The sequence below is a fragment of the Anthonomus grandis genome, chromosome 2 (assembly GCF_022605725.1).
Source record: "Anthonomus grandis grandis chromosome 2, icAntGran1.3, whole genome shotgun sequence".
NCBI lineage: Eukaryota > Metazoa > Arthropoda > Insecta > Coleoptera > Curculionidae > Anthonomus > Anthonomus grandis.
Window position 1 is genome coordinate 16,456,050 of NC_065547.1, and position 20,019 is coordinate 16,476,068.

The window sequence follows — 20,019 nt, forward strand, 5'->3', positions numbered from 1 at the left end:
ATTGCTGAGAATCCTCGGATGTCATTGAGAGCTAGGTCGGTGGCGCTGAACATAAGCAAATCTGAATTGCAAAGAATTTATCATGCCAATCATATTAAAGCATTCAAACCAAGGTACTTGCATACTTGAAGGCGATAAAACCCGCCGTCTATTATTTTCTGCTTGGTTAGGCGATAAAATTTTAGAGAACAGGGATTTTCATAAAATAATAATTTATATTCTCGGACGAATCTTCTTTCACGACAAATGGTGTAACCTCATCTCAAATGTCGGTTTTGGTCCAATGAAACCCCAAACTTTGAAATCCATGGCAAGAGGCAATATTTTCAAAAAGTCAACGTATGGTGCGCCATATCTTACCATTTAGGTATTAATGGACCATCTCCTCAAGGATCTCCTAATCAAAAAACGTATCTTCAAATTTTGGAAAGATTTTTTGAAGAATACTTACTCGAACCTTTACCAGTTGATCAAAGAATAACTCTTTATTTTCAACACGACGGCTGTCCAGCGCACTCCACTATTCGAGTAGCAGAATGGTTGAATAGAACTTTTCCGAAATGGAAAACGCGGCCCAATTGAGTGACCGCCAAGGTCACTTGATTTAACCATTTCTGATTCCTATTTATGGGGCCGGCTCAAGCACATTGTTTATTCCGAGCCATTACAAAATGATAGTGAATTACTAAAACAAAGAATTAGATATGTTTGTAATTCAATTTCCATTGAAGAAATTAGTAATAATTAATTCTTTTAAAATGTTTAGGAAAGATATTGAAAAATATTCGATAATCGAGGTAGCTACATTGAATAAATTTAACATAAGTAAATAAAATAAATTTTCTTGTTAAATTAGACGTACTATGTACATTTTATTACAAACATATTTTTGAGGATGGTTTGTAACTCTTAAACAACTTTTTCTTACAAACTTTTTTTATATCTTGCCTAGAAATACTACTTTACCTACTCATAAAATTTAAAAAATGCTCGTATTAAGGCATGCTTGATTTAAAAAAAAATTAAAATATGCTAAATTTTATTTTTTAATCAAGCAGGGTTGGATGCCAAATGCTCAAATTTTAAGTACAAAATTTTTTGTCATTTTTACGTATAAATTCGCTCATCCTGGGACACACATGTTCAAATTAATTTAAAAATAAGTAAATAATTATTAACAGGTACTAAGGAATTTTCCACATAAAAAAGATTTTCTGTATCTGTTTCAATGTATATATTCTAAGAAAAAAAAAAGAAAATACAGGGTGTATACACGGGCTATTGTAGGTTAGAGTTTTAAAAGAATGTTATTTGAAATTTAGTGAGGTAAAAACGGTACCATATTTGTTATTTTAAATAGAATGTCTAAAAGTTGTGACAGATTTGACATATATCTTGACATACAAATATCTTGAAAGGTAGGGAAGATGTTTTTAAAACTTTCAAGTTGATCAGTGCTATTCTCCTAAAACGTATAACATACCATCCACCCTGATACAACCTGTATATTTTTTTTTTAATATTTGAGTTGGCCTTCATCTTACAAGAAACATCCCAGTTTCTTAAATATACAGTGCATCCCAAATGTTATGTCTAAATTCATTTAAAATTCAGGGGTGTGTTCGAAAAAAAAACGCTCTGACCCGTCGATTTTTATTTCAAGTTGTGCATTTTTGTACGTGAAGTTTGTATATACAGGGTTGCTCAAAAATAAATTACGACCATCAACTTAATTTTTTCAAATGAAAGCACCTTTTTTTTATTTCATTTTTGAATTTCGCCTAGAATTCTACGTATGTTTTATGAATCATGTCCTATACCTAAAGTCAACAGTTATCGAAAAAAGACGACCACTATTATTGTTGAAGTTCACCTTACGAGTCACCTTATCTCTGAGAATTTTTATACAGAGCAAAATTCCATTCATTCGTGTTTTTTTATTGTTGGCTGGTGACCGTGTATTTTTATAGAAACTGTATGACAGTTCTACGCCAAACAGATATTGTCAAGTGTGAAGTGTACCAGCAAAGTTGCGGTTTTCACAATGGTAAAGTTAACGGAACGAGAAAAAATAGAAATTTTGTGCATGGTTGGGTTTGGTGATAGAACACGTACTCAAAGAGAAGCTGCTCAATTATTCAATGAAATCCATCCTGATCGTCCTCCGATATGTCAAAAGGTGATGAGTAGAATAGAGAAGAAATAGTAGTAGAATAGAAACCTGGTCGTCCTGCTCGAGATGAAAATGAACAACTTGACGCAGATTGGGGCAAATTTACACATGGCGAAATCTATAGTTCACCGAATAGTTAAAAAGCACAAATATCACCCCTACAAAGTTATTCCTGTGCAAGAGTTATTTGATGACGATTTCGATAGGCGAAATGAGTTTTGTGAACGCTTACAAAACATGTGCAATCTAAATAATAATTTAGTGATAAATATTATTTTTTCCGATGAAGCCACGTTCTGTTTGAATGGTAGTGTGAACAGACAAAATTGTCGATATTAAGCAAGAGAAAATCCGCATTGGATAATGGGAGTAAACACCGAGTACCCTCAAAAACTAAATGTGTGGTGTGGAATATTGCGCGGAAGAGTAATAGGTCCCTTTTTCTTTTAACAGACTTTAACGGGACAAGTGTATCTCGATTTTCTCCAATTTGAGTTAGTTCAAGCATTACTAGCTTTATTTCCAAATCCATTGGATCCAGACTATTTTGACGAAGAACTAATTTTCCAGCAAGATGGCGCTCCTCCGCACTATGCTGCCACTGTGCGTACATTTTTGGATGAAACCTTTCCCAATCGGTGGATAGGAAGGAGAGGACCCATCGAATGGCCTGCTAGGTTGCCTGACCTAACACCAATGGACTTTTTTTTGTGGGGATACCTCAAGTCCAAGGTATTTGTTAATAGGCCAAATAATCTAGACGACTTGAAAGAGAGAATTCGCAGAGAAGTGCGCGCCATAACTCCGGAAATGATTGAAAATGTGCAACGAGACTTTATTGATCGCCTTGGATATTGTCAAGCCGTGAATGGCAGCCATTTTGAACATTTAACTTAATTTTTGTTATTTTTTTATTTGTTACATGAATCGTCTTTTTTTCGATAACTGTTGACTTTAGGTATAGGACATGATGCATGAAACATACGTAGAATTCCACGCGAAATTCAAAGATGAAATAAAAAAAGGTGCTTTCATTAAAAAAAATAAAGTTGATGGTCGTAATTTATTTTTGAGCAATCCTGTATATACAAACTTCACGTACAAAAATGCGCAACTTGAAATAAAAATCTACGGGTCCGAGCGTTTTTTTTTTCGAACACACTCCTGAATTTTAAATTAATTTAGACATAACTTTTGGGATGCACTGTCTAATTTTTTTCATTCATATCAATTCAAAAGGATCAATCAATTCAAGACAAAAGGATCAATCAATTTTTAAAATTACTAGCGTGTAAAGGTAACAATGTTCAACTGGAACCGAAAAGTTTTGTTAAATGTGTTTAAAAATAAAAGTAAATCGGTTGAGTATAACCCGAGATATGATTTTTAACCACACGTCTCATAAGTTCAATTCACTATGCGCAATGCTATTTTTTATTTCCAAGATATGCTACCTCGCCACTATTAATCAAACAACCCTTATAGACGGCGAACAATTAAACCTGTAGTCTAAAATCTTTCTCTTTTTCTGGTCTTGAATCTCCTTATCGTCCATTTTTTCGATACTGGGCATAAAAAGCTCCTTTTCCCCGTCATCCTGCTTCCTCTTCACACTCATATAAGTGATCTTCAAGTGTTTATACTTGTCCAAGGGATCAGGTGCACGCAGGTCTTTGACGCACATCCGTTTTCTGGCCTTACGCATGCGCTCTTCGGTTTCCATCACGTGTTTGGGAACCACCGAAAAGTCTTGACCCACTTTTCTGTCCAGCGTTGTCTGATGGGGATTTACTTCCGTGACGACGAATTTATAGTTTTTCATGAACTTTTTGCATGTTGACTGATGACGAATTGGGATTTTAGAGGAGATATTTGGCTTCTTATTTTTCTTTCTTGTTACTACCCGATGTGGTAGGGATGGCGGCTTTAAAAGAAAATTTGCTCCGTTAGTCTTCCGCGCTTCTTCATCTATAGGATGGGTACATGCCTACTTAAATACCTAGAAATTCTATAGTTAGGGCGATTTACCTTTTTCTGATGTTTTCTTGTTGGCGTGTGGGTCCTTGGTGGAGTTGACTTTGAAGTTTTTCATCATCATGTTGATCGATTTTAAGCGCTCTGCAAACTTTTCACTTCTAGACTGCTCGGGTTCGGGCGACTTTGTCAGTTCGTCTATAATAGGATGATGTGTGTGTATAGGGTCTCCCAAATTGGAAACCGTAAAAGATATAAGGAAAGATGATTTACAGCTTGAAGATTTTGTCACTGGAAAACTACTCAATAACTTGTTAAACGGTTGTATCCACGAGGAAACTACTAAGGATCGTTTCGATAAAAAAGCTCATCAGCTTTCAGATCAATGCAATTGTTACATATGTTTTCAGAATATTTATATTTTTGTAAAGCCTTTGGCAATTTCAAGATTTTCTCAATCCACACTCAACAACTCTTTTACTCAATGGAGACTGTACTGGCAGCTCTAGGAATAACTAAACAGATAATTGTAGCGGATTGATTTTAATGTTGAATTAGGCAGTGTTGACGAGAAGATGTGCATCTCTATGAGATATTTGACCAACATAATCTCCAACCCGAGAGAATGAAAATTTTCATTAATTTCTTTATTTGTTTTTGTCTCAGATACCCTACTCGATAATATTTTTCTTAGTGAATCTTTATTTGTCTTGGTAAAAGTACAACGTTACAAGCAATAATACAAATGCAAAAATAGATCAAAAGATTTGTCGGCCCCTTACACAGGCTGGGACATTCTCTTCCTTTTTCTGGTTTATAGTATTGATTGGAGTTTTGTTCAGGAATTGGAGAGATTGGAGTTTTGTTGGTTTTGAACAAGAAGGAAATCTTTAAATAAATTTGAACAGTTTATTTCATTATTGAGAAATTATTACTTCAGCTCCTGTCCAGAAAATGTATTTAAGATGCGTTCTGATCAAGCTAACAATATCTCATGGTTTAATGATTGCCTAAAAGAAATGTGAGATCAGCTCCATTTTCTGAGTGATCTAAATAAGCATTACCCATGTGAGGACTTCAAAGTAGCCCTAAATAAGTTTAGAGTAAAAAACAGGGTGGCACTTCAGGATGCTCATCAGACAAAATGATCATCTTATTCTGTGATCTCAGCAAGGCATTCCACTGTGTCTTATGATTTCTTCATTCAAAAACTAGCGGCAGTTTATTTTGACAGTAATAGGTTTGATCTAATAACATCTTATTCGACTAGCAGAACTAGTTGGTTCGGGTTGGTGATGCTACATCAGCGGAAATTACTATTGACATTGAAGCCCCACAAGGATATACATATAGCTAGCTGAAAGGTATATGCTTTGGCCTCTTCTATTTTAATTTTTTTGTCAATGATTTGCCAAATATCGGATGCAAAGTTAAGTTTACAGTTTTTGCTGATTACACCACCATCTCAGCTTCCGTGGTTTCTGTTGCACGAGTCTAAGAGAGTGCGATAGAGGACTAAGCTTTGGTTCAATGGGCTTCACTTAAACAAGACCAAAATAACCACCATAATCTTTACAGTTAGACATCTTCTAGATATCAATGGAGCAGATAAGACGTATACATTTCTAGGAGTTTATATTGATGTACCAACCCAAATGTCAACCTCACCTGGTCGTGTCATAAAGTTATCCGGTGCACCCTGCTAAAGAACTAACGAGGCTGTGACGACCGAGTCACGGCCGCTTAACCGTTCTAACGGGTACTGAGGAAATGCAGAACCACACAGAACAATGCGCTCTGCCCAGCGAGCTAAAATCCCCGCGTGATCAACCAGAAGAAGTCGAAACCTTTTGAAGATCTGAACAGTGTAATTTGGCAAACCCCTACAAAATACAACGTAACTATTGACGACTTAATTTCAAGCTGGGACAAATTTCCATTTAATTTTAAGCAAATGAAACTGAACCAGCATTGGAACCCCACGGGTATGAACAATACAATTAACGAGTTTGAAGGCTTTTGAACTTTTTATTGCAAAATGGTTTTTTTGCAATGAACAGCTTCAGGAAGAGCCCTCAAAGAAGGTGGGCTAGTCCAGACGGTAAAACTAGGAACGAAATAGACTTCATAATGACAAACAACAGAAATGCATTATGCAAATGCAAGCAACATGAATGCTTTTCGAAATAGTCTTGAGGAGGAAAGGACGTAGAAACAATGAACAATCGCCTGTTACATGCAACCTGGAAGATGTTAAGAGTGCAGAGAAAAATTATAGCACAAAAAGCCGATGAAGTAGACGTAAGGCAACATAACACCAATAAATTTATGACTGTCATTGAATAAAACAAAAGTTTAAGATCACTAAGAAGAGGCCTTACTACGAACAAGAAAAATATATCCAAGGTTGCAGACAATCGAGGACAAATAGAATCAAATAAGGATGAGATCATCAAGATTGTGGAGAGCTCTCTGTACAGAGAAGAGAACGAAAACGAAGATATTAGGATCAGGAAAGTAGAAAATAAAAGTTCAGAGAACATTCCAGAGATAACACAGCGGATATCTCAAAATCACTGAATGAGATGAAGAACAATCAAGAAGCTGGGGATGAGCAACTTGTTATTGAGGCAATTAAGGTAAGGGATCATATATTACTAAAAGCTGTGACCCTGTTAACCGCGTGCCTCTTAAATACAACGCCACTTTTCAAATAAAATAAAGCAGTAATATTAGTAATGCATAAAAAAGTTGATATTGCTAAATTGAGCAATTATGGGTCGATTCGCTTGTTATCCTACCTGTACAAACTGTTTATAAAAATAATCTCTAAACGGCTAACATCTAAATTAGACTTATGATTGCCTAAAACGCTGATTGCAAAGACGATTGAATACAATAAACCATTGATGCTGGTCTTCGTTGGCTATAAGAAATTTTTTAATTCTGTCAATCTGCCTGAATGTACCTTAGACTATAGATACTGTGTAAGGCTTGACGAGGATACGGAGAGCTCTCATATTGAAAAAGAGGTTCGTCAGGAAGACACAATTTCTTCAAAGTGATTTATATCTCTGTTGGAGTATGCTTATGAAACTATCGACTTAAATAGAATTGATATTAATATAGGTGGAAACTTTTTAAATAATTATAAGAGTGCAGATAGCATCGTACTTAGCCCTGACAGCTTCGATCAGTCACAGACAAAGCTACAAGGAGTTTTCACTACTTCAAAGGGTAAACAATAGTCTCAAGACAAACTTGTCTAAATCCCAGTTCATGAGCAACCTGGTTCACGCCAAGAATACATCCGTGGACTGCAAGAACATCGAGCCAGAAAAATAATAAAAATATTTGGGTCATGAGATAATAGGTAGGGATAACCAAACATGCAAGTTAGTAAATAAGAAGATGAAGCCTAGCCTGGGCTGAATTTGGAAAGCTAAGAGACTTTCTCAGGTCAAGTATTCCAATGAGTCTGAAAAGAAAAATGTTTGATTAATGTATTCTGCCTGTAATTACGTATGGTGCAAATAGTTTAATGTTAACAAAAGCAACGATGTTCAAATTGCAACTTACTTAAAGAGGCATGAAGAGAATAATGTTAGTGGTATCGTTGGGTCATAGAATTCCTCATGCCACCAGTGGAAGTTGTCTGTTGATGACTGATCAACAAAGAAACCGAAATAGAGAACGGCCTCCAACAAGATGGACCGATGACATAAGAAGAATAGTAACTAACTGGATACAGGTAGTGCAAAACAGGACCGTTTGGCTGTTCAAACATGCGAGAGGCCTACGTTCAGCAGTGGACATCAGAGGGATGTATAATAATGATGATGATATTGATGCAGAGCTGATGTAGAAGGCACAGGTTGACAGGTTGGCTTTTGGTTTAAATAAAAGCTTATCGCATAATCCTCGAAGTCGCAGTTTTATGTCATTTAATAGCTCTTTTTCATCAACTTGTGTCATTTGGGTAGTTTGGAAAGTTGATGCCTATTGTTGGGTTTAGCCAGGTTTCATTTGAGATTAGAATATCAGGTTTTACTGTATGCAGCAAAGGGACAGTTTCTGGGTACTTTTTATAATTCTTTTAGTAGATGTCTGGTACATCAGACAGCTCCTGGTCTTCCCTTCTTTTACCAGAGATGAGGGATTGGTCTTGTTCTGTTTATAAGTCTTGTGCCTCCTTTACTTTGTGCAACACTAGCTTCTTTACTTCTTTTGTAAGGGTGATTTTTGCAAGCACCGGGTTCACTAGTTCCAGGATCTGGATTAGTTCTGGTTCAGGATTAAGGTCACAAATTCGAGAAATATCTAGAAGCATATTTGAGTACAAGAGCTTTGATTTCAATATCTACAAAAAAACTTCATATTATTAGGACTAAACATGTGTCGACGACTCAAAAAATCAGATCAAAAAACCAGTCCAACTACTCACCGCGACATACATTCTTATAATATTTGGCTTAACCCAAGTCTGTGGTCAGATTTCTGTCGCCTTAAAAGAACATTCGCTATCTTGATCCCAAGTTTTTCAACAGATTCCCTGTTTCAGTTAGGCAGATTCGGATGAGTCAACTTGGGAGGCTGGTATGGTGTTTTTTAATTAGGAATGCTTTTTTACAACTATAGAATTTCTCAATATAGATATATCATAGATGTTTAATTAGATTAAAATTTTAATTATAAATGTAAGTTTTATTTTCAGTGATTTTTTACTTATTTTTAGTTTTTTTTATTGACCTGTGAATGCAAAACATTATATTATTACCAAATAAAGAATTTGAATTTGAATTTACAAGGCGACTGGTAAGTGTACCTTTTTGATAAAGAGAATCTTCAGCTTGTATCTTTTACAGTTTCTGTACAAGGCAGGACAATTTTTACATAACAAAGAGGACGTGGACTTACCATTCTTGGCATTCTTCATTGAAACTGATCTCACAGGTTTAGCGACTATGGTATTGGATGCTTTTGGGTCATTGGCATCCACTGGACTAGACTGCAGCACCTCTTTAGGCTCCTAAAATTATGTCTTGGCATAAAATTCTCCATAATATGTTAAATTCTCTTTACACCCCTTACCAAGTTACTTTTTTTTGATAAAACTTCATTTTTGGACCCTGAATTACTTTTAACAGTAGCACCTTCGTCCACCTTAGTTAAATCCAAGACATTTACAGTTTTTGGAGCTTCTTTTACAAACTCCTCCACGGGGTTCACTACAACTAATAATTATTATATACAAAGTTTTTCAAAAAAATAATTTCACTGACCATTTGGCTTTTTAACGACCATTTCGGGTGCCACGGTCTTCACCGTTGTCGTCTCACGCCCCTTACCGACGGTTACTTTAACTTCGTTAAATTTCACATCTTCCGCCATCATTTTCACCATTTTGGTTATTTTAAAGTTGAGCACCTCCGGATCAATTTTCGGCGGTGGGATGTCGGGCCTGGAAGCCTCTTTTTTCACTTCTTGGTCGATACGTTTGTGTAAAGCCATATTGGGATCTGTTGCCGTTGGTTTTCTGGGGCTCCGCTTAAAGTAATTCTCCACTAAATCCCCAATTTTCGCTTGATCTGTCACTTTTTCCAGCATTTCCTTTTGTTTCGAGTCGATTTTCAATGGATTGGTGTCAAGAGCGTTCTTGCCTGTTATCGTAGGTAGGTCTTTATTAGCTTCAAGCTCATATTTATAAATTTCCATTTCGGTATATTTGGGTTGGAATTCAAGAGTTGGTTGGTTTAATTTACTCGCAGTGATTATTTGGCAATGTTGATGGGAGGACATGGTGACCCCTATTTCAGATCCGGATGGCAAACGTTCATCTGCAAGATAAGATTTTTTTAAATTGTTCGCGGGTTTTCCCTTTGTTTGTTTTAATTTTAAAAAATCGTCCTTTGACATTAACCTATCCATACTTGGCGGTTTGGAGTCTTTAGAGGAACTGGAGGCTTTGGTGCTGCAATGAAAGTGCTTTTTGTCTTTGTCGGATTCTGGAAAAAATGATTTTTAATGGCATTGAGAAGAATTAAATGAGATTGAATTAATTTGGAAGGAGGATTTCTTGATATACAGGGTGTCCCCTTTCAAATGGTCAAAAATGCTAGAGTATATACAGCAGCTATAAAGAAGTAGTTTGAAATAGGACACCGATGGTGCGCCCTTTCCAAAATACAAGGAGTTGACATTTTTCAAAAAAATTGTCTTTTTTCCCCCTTTATTAAAAACGCTTACTTATAGCGATTTGAATGAAATATGTAGGTTTAAAACTTTTTGAAAAATTGCAGGTGATTTGACTTGTCCAGGGACGGGCTTGCAGCACATGTATGTTTTTTTTTTTTATAAAAAAGATACTGTTCGTCTTGAAAAAAAAATTTCGAGTTATTTTGGTAATTTTTAATGAAACACATTCCTTGCATTGTTGCGCTCCGGCGCACCGTTTTTGCGCAAAAAAATAAAATCCATACGAAGATCCTTCAAAACTTTTTAGTCACAACGAAAAGTTTAATGTCATTACAGTAAAAAATAAATAATCTAACTAAACAATAAAAAATGTAAATACAACAAAAATAAGAAACAACTAAAAAGAATCATTTAAGTAATAAAAAAAATTTAAGCAATAAATAATTTTAAAAAATTAAACAATAAACAATCCAAAGCAAATGCTCAAAGTGTCCTCCATGCATTTCCACACACTTTCTTCACCTGTGGACCCAAGGTGCCCGTACGCGAGCAAATACCTCTGGATCGTTTCTCAGAAAGTCCGCAGGCGCCACAACTCTACAACTAGGTCTTCTCTGTTAGTTACAGGTGCTGCGTAGATAAGCTGTTCCATGGCGCACCAGGAGAAAAAAGGTCCAGAGGTGTCAAATTATACGACCTTGCTGGCCAAGGGACTGGACCACCTCTACCAATCCATCTGTTGTTGTAGGTCTTACAGTACCAGCGAAATGCGCTGGGTAGCCATCGTGCTGGAACCCGAGTTCTCTCCGCAACTAGAGAGGCATATCTTCCATTAGGCCCGGCAGAACATCTCGCAAAAATACTAAGTAACTATTACCGGCAAGGTAATCTGATAGAACGTATGGCCCAATTAAGTGGTCGCGACGACGTTCTTTTTGACGGGGAAACCATTTGCAGAACTCAAGACAACGAGGAGCATCTCCAGGAACAAGATGCTGCACCTTTTTCAGTTTAAACGGATGAAGATTATGATTTTGTAGTACTCAGTGCACGGTGTTTTTGGCACAGCTCACTGCTGAAGCTAACTTACGACTGCTATTATTGGGCGTTATTTGAATACGTGCGATAATTTCATCCCCTATAGGTACTCTCTTACCGGGCACCGCTTTGCAAGTATTCTGTAAATCTGTAAAGAAAAACCATCGAATTTTAAAACATGAATTATAGAAAAATAGAGTATATATATAGAATGATAGGGGAAAAAACAGAGTTTTCTCAGTCATCATTTATGAGTTTTAATAATACTTACCATCATTAATCCGGTCTCCCGTAACCTTTGATCAATTTTTATGAACGTTTTACGTTCGGGCAATTCACGATCTAGAAAACGCTGCCTGTACAGTCCCTGTACCAACAAACTATTTCCTCACGCTTCTCCATACAGAAGATGCATATCTATAAGCTCAGCCAATCCAAAGTGATTGATATTACCAGTTTTCTTTTAAAACAGTTAGAGACAACTAATTAATAATTAATTAAGTTTTTACTTTTGTTTGATTACTGTCATTCATTTGTCTGGTAGTATTTTATTATGTTGGACATGTTTAGGCACCTGATATTCTTTTGGGTCACTACACTTTGACATGTATATTATTAGCACATTTCCATTGATATGGAAAAATATTATTAAATATAATATATATCATTAAATAATTAATAAGATGTGCTATATAAGATAAAAGAAAAAAATACATATAAATAATCCTTATATCAAACTCATCACATCATATTGCTCTGGACCTAATCTCTAAGATTAATTTTAGAATTTCTATTTCTGACATTAAAAAATTATTTATTTTATTGAAATTTTTTAAAAGATCAGATACTTCGATGATATTTTTGTTTATTCCATAACAGTATTCGTATTTCGTAAGTCATGCCAAAAATTTTTGGATTATGAAAGTTTATTATTTAGTAATAATTATTTGTTTGTTTTAGAGTTAGAGTTGGCAGATTATCGAGCCATAGTTGATATTTGTTAGTTGTATGAACTTTTTTTAAGAGACTATGTAAGTCCATTAGTCATCACATATTATCTATAAAAAACCTTACTTGGCTTGAATATCGTAGATTGATGTTTCGCCACGGTATAAACGGTAAATCATATTGAAACTGGGTAATATTAATGTTTTTGATATCTTTGTACGTACTCAACGAACTTAATTTGATTTTTATAATGGGACATCGACAAACCGCAAAATACAAATTCATGACCAGAGACTTTAGTAAAAGGAATCAAAGATCTACACTTAATTCACTATTTGACATACTATACTAAAGTTCACAATACCGGATCGAATGAAAAATAGCGTTTTCCTATAGAGCAATTTCTAACACGACGCCATTTTGTTTTTGGATTCGAATGATAATTTTTTTTGCCAATAAGATGCCAATCAATATGATGTGAAAAAATTGTTAATTCATGGTCAAAAATAGACAAAATTGATAAAAATTAAAAATTTTAAAATGCAATTTTCGACATTGCGGGACGCCATTTGCTTTTTTATCTTCAAGATGAAATTATCCCCATCCGCTATGTTGACACTTTTTTAATTAAAAACAACAGCACCCACATGTTGTAGCAAATGTGGCCAAAACTAAGAAAGGGGTCGGAGCATATTTTGGTAAATCCTCCAAACTTTCTAAATTTAAATTTTACCTGGTTTAGTGTTTCTCGTCCACGGTCCAACGCTCGGTTGTGACAGTTTGGCATCGTTCTGTCCTTTCTTACCACCGTTATACAGCTCTTGCCATTGCCTCTCGTTCTGCGATTTTATTATGTGCTTCGCTGTCTCATTCATTTCTTTGATCTTAAAACAAACAAAGATTTTGTTTGCGTGCGTAAAGTACTCACTTATCGCACGTTTCTCCACGGTTTTTTTTGTTATTTTTTTTTACAATGCATAAAGTAAATCCAACATCTATTTTAAACTTTTGGTTCTTAGAAATTACCCATGAAATAATTGACATTCACAAGTGGAATTTAAAAAAAAAATTGGTGACCCTGACAAGATTCTTACTTCTAAATATCTGCGTTTTCATTGGTTAGTTCCTTTTTGGTAAAATGAACGATGAGTGAAGCGTTAATACCTTTGTAGAAATGATGGACATCAACCATGACAAGCCAGATTCAAGCTCATTCGTTGAACATTTCAAACCCACCATGCAAATAACTCTGCAAAAACAGGAGTCCCCGGTTTAAAATATGACCTTGAAATATCCTTGGATATATTAATCATAACATGAAGATCTAATATGATAATTTTTCTTTAGCAATAACTTTGGTCAACAAATGACCATGAAAAATAGGCTCGGAGCAGTAATGTCATCACAGCTAAAGTTGTTTATCCAACAAAGTTTCCTTGGAAATTGTTTTGGTATTCGACTTTAAATTGACATTTTTAAGATCAGAAAAGAAGAGCTAAAATGTCATAACTTCAACGTAATAAAATAGAGGCTGCCATTTACAAAAATGAACTTGCCAAGGTAAAATTCAAGGTTATTTAACCCCCCATCGTATACTCCAACGTTTTTAGAGTTAAGTGAAATATTTGTTTTTAGAATTAAAGTGAAACTTTTGCTTAGAGCATTATTTAAAAAAAAAGTACGATTAAAAAAATTTCGTGTTTTCATGTGTTGTTGACTACCAGAAGGCTGTTAATAAAGTAAAACATCGAAAAATGGTAGAAATGCTGAAAAATATAGGCTTGCATTCAAGGGACATCAATATAATAGTCAACCTCTACTGGAATCATCATCTGAATCTCATGAATAGAATAACAGAGTGCAGACAACTATACGGCCCGAGAAATAGTATTACAAAGAAAAATCTAATTAATATAAGCAAAGACAACGTTAATAGCTATCAGCTCATAATCAACCAAAAGCTGATAGAACGAGTGAGCGGTATTACTTATCTCGGAACTCCGGTGAAAGTGCAATGGAATGGAATCATTCGCATGAAATATGAAGCATTCAACTAGATAGACATTTGTTCACAAGCCATCACATAATATTGCACACCAGTATAAAACTCCTGCGCTGTTATGTGTTTTCTGTCCTGTTTTGTGGGGTAGAAGCATGGATAATTTCTAAAGCCACAACGAATAAATTGGAAGTACCAAGTTAAGTAGAAGCTTAATATTAAAAAATAAATGAACAAATCGAGGTTCTCAGCAGAATGGGCAAGGAAAAGGAAGTGATTAACACGGCAAAGGAACGAAAGCTCCAATATTTGGGATACGTAGTGAAAAATGAAAACAGATCTCACTTATTGCAGACTTTCAGTCTTGCAACGAAAAGTGTGGGTAGAAGGTGAATATTATGGTTAAACAACTTTAGAAGCTGGTTTAGTATGAGTACAGCTGAGTGATTCTGGGCTGCAGTAAACAAAGTTAAGATAGCATGTATGGTAGCCAATATCTGAAATGGATAGAAACTATATGAAGAAAAAAAAACTATCAATCATAATCCAACTCGCTTAAAATATGTATTACGCGTTAAAATAATTATGGAAAGATTTAGAAATCGGACAATTTTGGACAGACTTAGAGCAATGGTATGGTCAAAGTTCTGAGATATGGAAGGCAAAGAAAAACCACCTCTCTATAGATACATTTTTTTTTAAATGAACTATTTTGGAGGTGTCAAAGGCTATATCAACTCAATCACTTACAGTGTATTATTCCTGAAACCTTCTCACTGGTATTCAAAATCAATTTTCTCAAAAACTACTAAAGATAACGTTATTATTGAATTCCTTTATATTTAATAATATTTCTTCTAAAAGTAATGAAGAATGTTAAAAATCTTTTAAATAAAACAGTTCCGAAATCAAAGCTCCTACATTGTCAATAACTTGGAGTGAAATAGTCCTGAAAGCTTTTCACTGGTATTCCAAGTCAAGTTTCTGATGAACTACCAGTGATAATGTCATGAAACAAATTGTTAGCGCAATTCAGCAATATTTTTTTAAAAATAATGTATAGTATTAAAAACCTTTTGAAAGAACCAGTTCTGAGGTATCAAAGCTCATACCGAATCAATTACTTGGAGCGAATTAGTCCGAGTTAGTAGCTTATCACTGGCATTCCAAATCAATTTTCTTAGGAACTACCCATGATAACGTCATGAAATAAAGTTCCTTAGAAACTGATGTGAGCGCAAAACAGGCAGAGCTTAATTTTTTTGTTAAAGCGTCGATATGCAAATCCCATTTCAAGAAGTTATCCACAATAAGTCTCAAGAATCTTACTGAATCAACAACGTCAATAGTGGTATTATTTAGTATAAAAGATTGCAACGTACTTTTATATGACAAAGCCTTAGTTTTAGAAATGTTAAGGCACAGGAGATTAGAATCGCACCAACACTTTATAGTCAATAAGTCAATAGAAACGATACTATGGAGTGTTTTGTTGTTCGGATTGCTCCAAGTGAAACTGGTATCATCCACGAAGAGACTTCGAAAATGTTTTTCGAAGTCTCTTCGCGAGATTTAAGAAGAAGAAGAAAAAGATTCAATCATTCTCAGAAATTTTCCCGCTAATATTCGAGTTAGCAATGTCGTTAATAAACAGCAGAAACAAAATAGTGCGTAAAACAGATCCCTGAGGTACTACACATTCAATTGGCTTGCAATCTAGATTGATACAAAACATTGGACTGGATCAGCGTGACATAAGAATTATCGCTAATTTATATTGGAATCAACGAGCTTTTGTTCAGGTAGAGAGCCATGGATGAGATAGGAATTTGGAGAGGAGTCAGGCAGGGCTCCGTGTCTCCCCCATTATTTTTGTTATCTTCTCTGAATCTATTTTGTTTAGATTATTAAGAAGCTCTGTTTGAAAACGAAAAGGGAAGTTACGTAAACGTATTATTGAGCAGTTCTTCTGAGGATCTGCAATGGCTACTAACAAAATTTAACCAGGCAATTAATGTCAGTGGTTTAACAATAAGCAAAATATTATAAATGTATACCTATCAGTTGGCTAAGAAATAATAGAAAGAATTGACTAACTAACAATAGAATGAATAATTTAACAAGAAGCCAATTTAAAAATTAGCGAAAGCTAATTATAAATATTGCTTTTTATACTATTTAAGAATTTCTTGATTATCAATTTTAGATAATCGGTGCAAGACCAGTACAATTTTATTAAATATGGTTAATGTTTTTTTAATTGTGCAGTTATAGTGTTCAAGATTTTGTATTCTAATATACCGGCTACCGGCTGACACAGGAAAAAGGAAACACTTAATAACTATTTTACTTTTCAAGATAAACAAATGAAATTTGGTATATTGATGGAATTATTATAAGAGCATCTTTTAACATATTCAGTTGTCTTCCGTCACTTTCTGTTTAACCGGAAGTGACCCTAACTTTCTTATTTTAAATGAGACACACACACATTATTACGTGTTTCGATTGAAAATAATATTCTGAGAACTATAATGCTGCATTTACTACTTGTTGTTTGATACTTATAGAAAAAATCAATTTTTTAAATTTTAAAATAGAGTGCCATGAATGCGTTAAAAGTTTTAATTTTTAATCAACTAATTAGGGAAAAATGGTTTTTATTGGATTTTATGACTTAAATCTGTTACACGCCTATTTAAAATTTCCAAACCAGTAATTTTGGCATTTACTTTATTTTCTTAAATTAAGTGGGAACGACCATTTTTGAAATAAGTTTTTTTTCCTATTAATTTGATATGACTATTTTTTAAATCGGTGGATAAATAAGCCCATAAGAAGAAAAAAATTAAGGCATATAAATAAACGCATTTAATTAATAGAAGCAGCGTAGAAGGCTTTGATTTCTTGAATAGGACGCGTTCTTGAATTATTTTTCAATTGACATTATACATGACATCTTGTCAAAAATTCATTATTATTTGTCATTGAAATAAATTTGCCGCAGTTTTTTGAAAGAAGTTTAGTATTTGCTAATATTTGAAATATCTACTATACTTGCTGCATTTCTGAAATATAAAATAAAATATAATTAAATATATATATATATAAATATTTTCATTCCAAAAATACTCTTGCAATTTTAAATAGGCGTGTAAACGATTTATGAAATAAAACTATAATGCATTCTTGCACCCTATTTCAAAATTTAAAAAATTGATTTTTTTCTAGTATAAAACAAAAAGTAACAAATGCGGCATCATTATTCTCAGAATATTATTTTCTATCAAAATACGTTGTAGCGTTTTAATTTTTTTGGTTGCTTTTATAATGTAATAATTTCATATTGTATGAATAGTACTGATCGCGACATCTAGTTAATGGCATTGTTAAAATAAAAACTCCTAGAAGGCGTTAGCTGGTCTTCGCTTTGAATTTTAAACAATTTACTGGAATCAGGTTGTTTTTCTCTCTCTCTCTCTCTCTGACTAACGTGATTTTTCTATCTGTCTTTGTCATTGGTCCCGTACGCCATGCTCAAGGATCAACTTTTACGTATGGGGCATGGGCATTTTCGATACCGGGCTATTGTTGAGTTGTTGCCATTGTTTTTCCTGTAATATTAGATACTTTACCTTTTGGGATTAGATTGATTTCCGTACTCGCTGTAACTTAAAAGCTAAGGAAGGCAACGTTGTATTTTCAATTCTTGTAAAACTGGACCTGCGTGGGATTATCCATCGAAGAGGTACCCAGGCACTGCGTTTTTGCTTTCTTTCCAAATGGTGTGGTCTTCACTCTTCAGGTTAACAAGTTTAATTGCTCGAGATTGTGATTCGACCTCATAGTTACCACATGGAGACACTAGCCATGAAATGTGTAAGATTACTCTAATACACTTTATAAAAGACCCTTCAACATCTTGATCTGAAGCTTGATTCCTATTCTTTGTTAAACGTTTTCTCATGGTTTTTAAGGCCGCCATTTTTGAGGTTTCACGTGTTAATTTTATTGTCTTATGCCGAGACATAAACCAGATCTTAAGTGACATCTTCGGTAAAGTCTTGTAGGATCTTAAGCCGAGTCTTAAGCGAAGTATTAAGTCTTAAAGACCATCCCGAGCCATCTCAGGTGCTGTTCCCATTTTCCATCATAAATTAGAGCTTTATCTGGATTTATTCCTTCTTCATGACGTTATTGAATGAACCTTAGTCAGCTGCTATCCGTGAATTTGCACAATGGGTTACCAGGTCATGGAAGATAAAAGAAAAGGAACGTGGCAATGTCATGATTTATAATTTGTTATTATTTTGATTTTGGGACTAGTCATATTGGCTAATTTATATCATTTCATGACTCCTTAATTTATTAATTATTGTCTGGTATCTAAAGTTCTTTCTTGGTAACTGACATTATAATGTAATTTACATATCTACCTAAATAACAATATTTTCAATATCTTTTAATCCCACTATCACTGATTTTCATACAGTATTATATCTGAGCAACCCCACTGAAACGTATATTTATTTTTTATTTGATTTAGTACATGTTGTCCAGTGTAATGTGCGGTAGGTTACTGACTTTCCACCAAAGGGTAGTTACATACCAAAATATTGATTTTGTTTAGAACTTTGCTGCATAAAGTTTTGATTTCAGGGGTTGTACTTATAATTTTTACAAGAATGATTTGTTTAAGTGACAGTTTAAACAATGAACATTGACCAGAAATAGCATATTTTGATAATATTATAATGTGAATAATTGAAGACCACAGGGGAAAAAGAGGGAATGTCACAATATATCAAAAATTGAGTTAGCGTCGCCATCTACTAGAGAAACGTCTAAATTTTATTATAAATACTGTAACGAAATTCGGGAACACACTTTTATTGTCAACGTCAAAAACACTAACCTAACTCGCTTTGACTGTCGTTTAATTGTTTCCAAGGTAAAAACTGACTAAACAATTAAAACTGAATGATTTGTCACGAAGCGCGTCCTTTTTAAAACCCGATGGAACAGTTTCGAAATATTTAGAATTATCTTCATTGTTTTTGCCCAAAGAGACCAATAATTTTAGGAGAATACTGACAGTCAAAGCAAGCAAGTATACAAATTCTAGAAAATTAGAACTACAGGGATTTACAATAATATAACCTAAATAACCTAAATTGGGGCCAAAATGGGGCTCTCAAACAAGATGAACTACCTAAAAACTAAACACTATAGATGAAAATAATAAACCAAACGTAAGTAGAACCCTAAAGAAACCCTACGAATCAACTTTAACCACACAATACTAATAAAATTGTACAAAAACTAGCAGAATAATTAACGTATTTACTTTTTCATAATACTGCTCCCCTCTCAAGTTTGATCGTCCCGATCAAACATGGGACCACCTGAGTCATGATAGGGCGCTAGCCGGACGATGTTTACAATTTTCATCTTCGCTGTCGGATGTCGCTGGATACGGTACACCACGTCGTTGATTCTGGTGACCACATTGAATGGACCTTCCCAATCCTTCTGGAGCTTTGGTGACTTGCCCTTCGTCCTCCGTGGATTGTATAACCAGACTTTATCCCCAGGATTAAAACCGGTAGAATTTGCCTTTATGTCATAACGTGATTTCATTCTGTTACTTTCTAGATGAAGTTTATCCCGTGCTTGTTCGTGAACAATTTGT

The 20,019-nt window shown here is 34.5% G+C and overlaps 2 protein-coding genes and 1 long non-coding RNA gene across 14 annotated transcripts in view; 1 reads left to right on the top strand and 2 right to left on the bottom strand.

Annotated features, from left to right (window-relative positions):
• The window catches only part of LOC126733599 (DNA repair protein REV1), a 243,002-nt gene extending 231,943 nt beyond the window's left edge, over window positions 1-11,059 (top strand). The window contains exon 15 of the mRNA XM_050436962.1: window positions 10,964-11,059. The gene's annotated coding sequence lies outside the window, so the exon portion shown is untranslated. The remainder of the gene's footprint in view (window positions 1-10,963) is intronic.
• Window positions 1-20,019, bottom strand: part of LOC126733597 (uncharacterized) — a 166,962-nt gene that overhangs the window by 31,606 nt on the left and 115,337 nt on the right. For 5 of the 12 annotated variants that reach the window (XM_050436953.1, XM_050436955.1, XM_050436951.1 and 2 more), the window contains 6 exons: window positions 13,062-13,212; window positions 9,430-10,152; window positions 9,239-9,381; window positions 9,065-9,176; window positions 4,202-4,345; window positions 3,676-4,141 (listed from right to left, as the gene is read on the bottom strand). In XM_050436953.1, coding sequence (XP_050292910.1) covers window positions 3,676-4,141; window positions 4,202-4,345; window positions 9,065-9,176; window positions 9,239-9,381; window positions 9,430-10,152; window positions 13,062-13,212 — 1,739 coding nt within the window. Of the gene's footprint in view, window positions 1-360; window positions 398-451; window positions 686-3,627; window positions 4,142-4,201; window positions 4,346-9,064; window positions 9,177-9,238; window positions 9,382-9,429; window positions 10,153-13,061; window positions 13,213-20,019 lie in introns of those variants that run through there. The other 7 variants (XR_007659783.1, XM_050436954.1, XM_050436952.1 and 4 more) reach the window with 7 other exon arrangements.
• Window positions 4,360-8,777, bottom strand: LOC126733605 (uncharacterized). The gene is made up of 3 exons (XR_007659786.1): window positions 8,592-8,777; window positions 5,212-8,507; window positions 4,360-5,157 (listed from the first exon to the last, which is right to left on the bottom strand). It is a non-coding gene; the product is annotated as an uncharacterized LOC126733605 (long non-coding RNA).